Here is an 8,455-nt window from a genome sequence, read left to right as displayed (position 1 = left end):
ATGAATATTATATAAAATTTACAGGTACATAGAAAAATGTTATAAGATTAATAAGAATATATAAAATAACAAATTCTTTTATTGTATAGGTTCATAACATAGAAAAAATCATATACATTAGAAAAACAAAATGAAACTGTTTTTTTAATGTCTCTATAATTTAATGAAATCCCTAAAATATTTACTAAGTGATAATTAAACTAATCTAGTTATGATAGAACAAGATAATAGAAATTTCAATGAATAATAAGAATCCTTTTAAATGAGATAGTCGCTTCATATAAAAATTAATTCATTTTAAAAATAAGTAGTCTAATTCTTCTTTAATTATTTTTTTAATTAAAAAATTGTTTTTAATTAAATAGTTTTCTTTATTTTTCTTAGTTTATTTAGTTTTTCGTTATTGGAAAATGTATTATGTGATTTTATATATAAGCTTAGATTAATTTTTTTCTATAACTGATAATTTTATTATTGCTAGTCACTTTGTTATAAACGAAGCATAATAAAAATAATAGGGTTTATAAAGTGTTTATTAATAATTATATTTTTAATATAAAATAATTTATTCATATATATTTTATTTTAATTTAATTTTAGTTATATAAATATATGTTATATGTTGTATATATATATATATATATTTGTATAAAAAAATTATAAATTTTATAAAATATTCATTGTAAAAATTAATAAATAAATGTATTTAGAAATTATTATTATTTTCCTGTTATATTATTTAAAGAAAAATATTTGTACCTACTTATTTGTGAATATATACAAACATAAATTATATACAATTTATTATCATGTTATCTAATAGTTATACAAAAAATATAAGATCGTAGCTTGTTTCTTTTTGTACTCATAAACATATATATTAATTATTTATATGAACAATATATAATAAAATAGTGTATTGTAAATTTATTAATATATTTAGTAGCTATAAATAATTGTATTTCAATTATATGAACTTTATAATAGAATATATATTTGATATATAAATAGAGTGTTAATATAGATAATCTTTTTAGAATATAAAAATTTTCATATTTAATGTAATAACTTAAAATTTTCTGGTCAAATCACTTACTATAACTTACTGATAAATTTTTTCTTAGATATTATGAAATATCCTATAATTAGTAAATAGAAATATTTTTTTAAATATCATTATTTTAATTTATTATTATGGTTAAATACATTTATGTATAGATTTTTATGAAACGCATTTTTTTTATATTATATATACAAATAATATAAGATAAATAAAATTCATAATTACATTCTTTATATATAGTAGTATAAAATATCTATATAATAAACTTTTTTTCTTTAGACAAATCATATATTTAGATGTATTTCGAAATAGTTTTTTTTTTCTATTAAATAAATAACTGTAATATATACGATTTTTCATGCACTATTTTTTCTAATAAAAGTCATTTATTATGTTTGTTTTTTTGCAGATTCAAATAAAAATGATAATATAATATTAATGATTATTTTAATCTTACAGTATTAAACTTAAAAAATTATTTTTTTTATATTAATTATTGTATGCGTAATTTTCTATGTAAAGGTATATCCCAGATTAAGGGAAAATGAAACTAGCATGTATATAATTGTACATGGAGAAATTAGAAATATTTGTAATAAGAATTTTAATAAAAAAATCAATTATTTTTATTATTTATTTATGTTTTTGTTAATACAATGTATTATTATAATTTATTAAAATATTTAATCCATGTAAATTATAAATATATACATGGATATATGGAATAATTCCACAATGAAAATATTTTTTTTTATGATATTACTGTTTCATTAAAATATATGTAATTAATTAAAAACAAAATAAAAAATTGAGCACATGAATATAAATATGTTTTTTTTAAAAAGTGTTTAACTTAAAATTAATTAAAAATTTTACTTTCAAAAATTATGGCACAAAAATAAAGAATCATCTTTATTTACATTTAGGATACGTAAGCCTTTATAGATTAAATAATATAATATAAATTAATTTTATTAAACATTTTATACACTTTAAAATATTATAAAGGTTTAAGGTATAATTAGAGCTTGTGTTATAATTATCGTAATAAAAAACATTGTTTTCATTATTTTTTTTTCTACTATTATAATGCTATAAGAGTATCTTATTAGAAATAATCAATTTTTCTAGAATATAATATTCATAGAAATAAAGTTATCAATAAGAAAAAATCATTAAAACAAATTATTGTTCTCTTAATATATGGAATAATTATTTATACATATCCTCTATCTTCTATAATCTATATAAACTCAATACATAAAAATGTTGATAAAGCGTATATTTTTTTTTATTTTGAAATAGTTTAAACAAACAAATTATTTAATAACAGTACTATATTAAATTATGTATTTTGAATATTTATGATTGAATCCAAATTATATTATTTTTATTAAAATTTAATTTTTTTTATATAACATTTTAATAAAAAAATTATAATAGATTTTTAAAGTTTTTTTTTTTTTTCTTCCATTGTTATAGACATTTTAATTGTATATGTTTTATCATGAATTCACAAAAAATAATAAAAGAAAAAATTAAAAGAATATTTAATATTTCTTTATTATTAAAGAATATTATATTGTTGTCAATTTTTTCGTTACTGAATATAATATAATATTTATGATCTCTATATGGTAACAAACGATGAAGATACTATTTTTAATGAATACTAGTACGTTTACACTTTTAACTTGGATATATCATTTCTATTATGATGTAATATAATATTATTATTTATTTAAATATATACTAGTCGCATTTGTCAATTTATATTTGTATTAATAAATTTTTTTTGCTTGAAATTATTTATTCTTTAAAAAACATATATAAAAACATTTTTTTTAGCTTACGCTTAAGAAATATTTAAATAAGAACTGCATCCCTAGTAGAATATTAGTAACAAGAAATTATCGATTACTAGCATATTGTAAGAAGGATAAGTATTCAAATAATTTAGGTTTAAAAGGAGAGCTATCAAATTATGGAGTGAACGACAAAAAATATATATATAACAATAATAAGAGGTATAAAGAAACAAACAAACAGTCAAATGGTAGTTCATCAAAGAATAAGGTATACTACAAATATGATAATAAAAAAAAATCTTATATATTTGAAACAAAAAAATATTCCCACCTTGAAAAAAAAATATTCAAAGAACTTGATTACATTGATTTCCTCAAAAGAAACAGGACTATTAGTGATAAAACTTACAAAAAAGTAATACTTAAAAAATTCCGATTACGACTAGCTTTACCTTTATTTTTTGTCTATTTTTTGTTATTGTCACTCTTATTAGATTATATTTTTAATTGTGGACTTGTTAGAGGTTTGTTTAAGATTTTATTGTGCACTCTTGGTAAAGATTGGGGAAAAGACTTGCGTAGTTGGATAATGAATAACAATTTAACGTGGACAGGTGTAAATGTAGTAGCAAAAGGTAAAGAACCGTATACTATTTTTAATAAATCATTTTTTAATATTATACTATATTTTTTAGTTCCATTTATAATAGGAGTTATTTTTATATTGATGTTGTTTTATTACCATAAGAAGGTTAAAAAATATGAAAAAATTAAATTTAGGAAAAGTTAACTTAAATGGTATTAGATATGTTTCCATTTTTAAGGAAATAGTCAATATGAGCTAATACCTATTTTTTTTCTTAGTTCTTTATTTAATAAAAATAACATTATTTACATAAACTATAAGTCCTTCATATGAACGCCCTTTTTGATTCGTCCCAATAAAAATATGCACTTTTAATTTTTTGGTTAATATTAATGTTTTCATGTTTTTCACTTTGAATTTGAAGTTATTTACATATATTAGTAAATATTATGGATCATATATTTAGTTCTATATATATTAATATTTGTTTGAAAGATACATATATGCCTTAAAATTAATATATAAAAGCTTAATATATCTAATTTTAATGATAACATTTGCTGAATTACATATTATATTTTGCAAAATATAGTATTAATTTGTTTTAAGTCTCTCTTGGAACCTTAAATTATTATATTTTGAGTAAATAAAAAAATTTATTATTGATTTAAAATTAAAAATAAATGTGTCCTATTTTGTAAAAGCCAATACGACTTGAAAATATCTTGTTATATATATATATATATATATATTTTAATAACGGAGGAAATAAAAATATTTATTAGGAAAAATAATCTTTAGTATAAATATATTGTGACAAATATTTATTTTTTAAAATTTTTTTATATATATTTTATTTTTTTTGTATCATATAAATGAGAAGATATAAATGTATAATAGGGTAATATTCTTTATAAATAGAGCTTAGAGTTTAGAGCTTATTATTAGTGTTTTAATATTGATACACTTTATGTATTATCTTATTCTTTTATCTTATATTACTGATTAATTTTGCGATTAATTTTTTTTTTAAAAATAAAAGTATAAACTTCATAGTTATAAGCAAGAGAAATCTATATTTATTTGTGTACTTAAATACAAAAAAAATAAGTTCTATACATTTTGAATTTTAAAAATAATATTTTAATCTGTAAAAAAATATATATTTTTTAAATCTTATATATTTAACGTTTAAATTAAAGCAATATTTTGTTAATGAAATTATTTGTTTATAAAAAATAAATAATTAAAAATATTCTGAATTTGAATGTTAACCAAATAAAAGTTTTTTATAGATTAATTATTTTGAAATTATTTATACTTTGCATTACAAAAATAAATAATACAGGAAATGTAACATTATTCCTTTTATAATTTTTTTTGTTATGTACCTCATTACGTAGTTTACAATGTATAAAATATATATAGAATAATAAATTATTAAGGAAAAGTTAAAAACTACTATTAAAATTATTTAACAAACTAAATAACATATTTATATTTATTAGTACTACGAACAATATGCTGAGATATTTATTCTCTATTAAATTTATGATTACTATAAATGAATATGAAAAATAAGAATAAGTATCTTCTATTTACGAAAATTCTTGCATTTATCCTTTTTATATGAACATGACAATGTTTCACTAATATGAAATAATTTCTATAATGCCAATTTTTTGTTCAAATATTTTGAGTGTGATGTTAAACATAATCAGAGGAATTTTAAGACTAAATTAATAAATAAAACTAGGACTGTTCGTATAGTCCTAGGAAATACATATTTATATGGAATAGTTATAATAAGTGAATATTATGAAATTCCTAATTCACAAATTATTGTGCCGCCTAAAACTTTTGCATATTGAAAAACGAGAACCTACATTTCAAAAAATTTAACATGTACTTGAATATACAGATAATAAGTTCCCTAGTGAGTATAAAAGTGTAATTCCATAATAATCCAAAAGAAAAGTATTACCTTTCAATTTTTCTGATTATGTGAATATTTCTATGTTGCTTGTTACTATATTTATGGATGCTTTTGTCGTATTCTTCCTTTTTGTATAATGCATATAAATGGAATTAAAAAAATGTAAATTCTATTTGTTAGTATTAAAATTCACTTTCGTTAAAAAATTATAGTTATAAAGTAATTTTGTATATGTTCTTTATTTTAATATATCCATGCGATTGCCTCTTTTGTATGTTATATATATATGAGGGTATTAATATGGACAAAATAATTTTAAAATAGTGCTTCATAAGAACATATTTATGAATTATTAATGCATGGATAAATGTATTTTCATTTAAATTCATTAAATAAAATAATTTTTTCCATTTTTTGTCATTTATAAATATCCTTATTATATGAAATATTTGATATATATCATTTGAAAACAACAATGTTAAATTTTTTGTATAATAAATTAACATTTTAATTCTATTTAATTCTAAGGGGGGAAATAATAATAAAAGTTTAAATATAGTTATAAATAAAAAAAATATATTCTTTCAATTTTTTTAATAAAATTTTTATTTTAAGAAATTTTTTTTTTCATTTAATAAATTTATTTTGTTTTTGTTAATAATTTTATATTTTTTAATTCAATACGAAGATCCTCAGAAAAACTAGACCATGAAATAAAGAGAAATATTTTTCAAAACTATGTTAACAAAATATTCTTGTGATAAATTATATTTGTTAAAATTAAAATGCGAATAAAAAAAAATAAAAAAGGAACAAGTATTATATTGTATTTATATTAAATATTTTATTTATTTACAACATTATGTATATGGGTAAAATTTTATTTTTTTTAACGTACTTTTTATTATTTTTTTTTTAATATGTTATGAATATTATAGCTTGATGCATCAATATAAACATTACCTTTATTTAAACGTGATTCAAAATTTATAACAATTCATACGTTGTACTGAATCTTTTTTTCAGCATAATAAATATATTATATATTTATTTATTTGTTTATTTATAAAAAATATAATATATAATATTAAAATTGATATGTTCAATATGTATATTTTTAACATAATATAAATAGAAATATTAGAACAATAAAAAGTAACATAGAACAAAAAAAAGTATAATTAAATGTACTTATATTTAAGAAAATATATCTCTTTAAATAACAGATTATTTTTTTCTTTTTTTTTATTTAATATGTATAAATGCCTAAAGTAAGAGCTGTTGCATACATTATTAAAATATGGTACTTACATATTTAAATGGTAGCTTATATTATTTCATACTTGACTTAATAATTATCTATATATTATAATAGAGAATAAGTTCTTAGTAAAATATATTCAAATTAAAATAATAAAATATATTATGATGATAAATATATTTTTATTTTTGTTTTAGTTATACAGATAAATATAGAATCGCATAATACTTCAAAAAAAAATTTGTTTTATATTTGATTAGAATGAAAACGAAATTAATTATATTTATAGATATTATAGTAATGTAAAATAGTTGATATTATTGTTATATTTATTTAATATCGCTTAATTGTATTAGATTAGATGTTTTCATTCTATATATAATATGTTTAGTATCAAATTCTCTGACTCTAGCACTTATATTTCAAAATGTGATTCCATATATTATCAAATATCTGTCTATTTAGTAATGACAATATCAAAATTATTATATATGTATTAATTCTACATTAATATATAATGTATTTTTATTATTATATATAATTAGACTATACAAAAAATATTTTTCACTGTTCTTAGTGATAGTGTTATACATGTTCATTTATCCTATTGCCCCTACATAAATTATATGGATGAATTTGCCATAAAAAATATCATATATCCTAACTACTTTAAGGTTGAGTAATAACATTAATATTATTAATTAATATTAATATATTTTAAATCTATAATATTTTTTCTTAACGGAAAAACAAAATTTCCACAAAAGAATTATTATTTAATTTTAGATTGTTTATTTTACCTCAATTGAAGTTAACATGAATATTTACATAAGAACTTTAAATAATTCTCTTAGAATAATACTCAGCTGTATCTTAATATTTTGCAATGTTATTATTATAAATATTTATTCTATAATTTTTGTTTTTTTTGTATTTTTTTAAAATACATTTCAATTAACATGTATAATTATTTATTTTATATTTTCAATGACTATTATAATTGAAGAGTTATAGATTAGAATTATTTAGAGTACGATGCGGTATTTAGTATGTCTTGTAATTTATGTATATATGGTAATTTTTAGAATAATGACTATTTAACTGAATATTGTATTGATCTAGTTATTTACAAATTTTTATATTTTTTTCAATTTAAGTCAATATCATTCTCCAAATGGAGCAAAATAGTATTAAAAAATACATATTTTCTTATGAAAAATTATTACGGAAGTAGATTATTTTCGTAATAAAAGAGCCTGTAGAAGAGCATTATTATTTTAAATTGAAATAATTTATGGTCTGAGAAAAAGAAAAAATATGTAAAGAAATACAATAAATGTTAATATAATTACTGGAAAATATTAGATAAAATATTTCTGAGTATTATTAGAATGTGCTACTTGTGTGAATAACTTCAGGAGTGAAGTTTTTATATTAACTAAAATTCATTGAGATTGAGAAGTTCAAGAATATCTTTGACAAAATTTATGTATAGTCAACTTTTGTACATATTCATATAATTTTTATGGGCACAATATTCATATTTAAAGATTTGCAATTTTTTAGAAAATGATTGTTATTTTGAACAATATATTTGTTTATAAATTATTATATAATTAACCATATATTTCAGAATGTATGTATTGATAATAGAATAAGTACTTTGTAGAAATAGTAAAACAAATATTTTATATAAAGGATTTAAAAATGGGAACATTTCTAAACCATGTTTCCTTTTTAAAAAGCTAAAAAAATATATATACAAAAATAAATTATAGTTGTAACGATATATATGATACAT

At 17.4% G+C, this 8,455-nt stretch overlaps 1 protein-coding gene across 1 annotated transcript; it reads left to right on the top strand.

Moving 5' to 3' along the window:
• Positions 1 to 2,697: 2,697 nt before the first annotated feature.
• MKS88_001798 (fam-l protein) lies at positions 2,698 to 3,661 on the top strand (the record flags this gene model as incomplete). Its single annotated transcript, XM_067214758.1, has 2 exons — positions 2,698 to 2,700; positions 2,912 to 3,661. The coding sequence occupies 2 exons, from the start codon at positions 2,698 to 2,700 to the stop codon at positions 3,659 to 3,661; spliced, it is 753 nt and encodes a 250-aa protein (XP_067074104.1).
• Between the last annotated feature and the right edge of the window lie 4,794 nt (positions 3,662 to 8,455).

Source organism: Plasmodium brasilianum, chromosome 7, assembly GCF_023973825.1.
Source record: "Plasmodium brasilianum strain Bolivian I chromosome 7, whole genome shotgun sequence".
NCBI lineage: Eukaryota > Apicomplexa > Aconoidasida > Haemosporida > Plasmodiidae > Plasmodium > Plasmodium brasilianum.
Note: the sequence above shows the minus strand (reverse complement) of the source record. Positions and strands in the feature narration are given on the sequence as shown.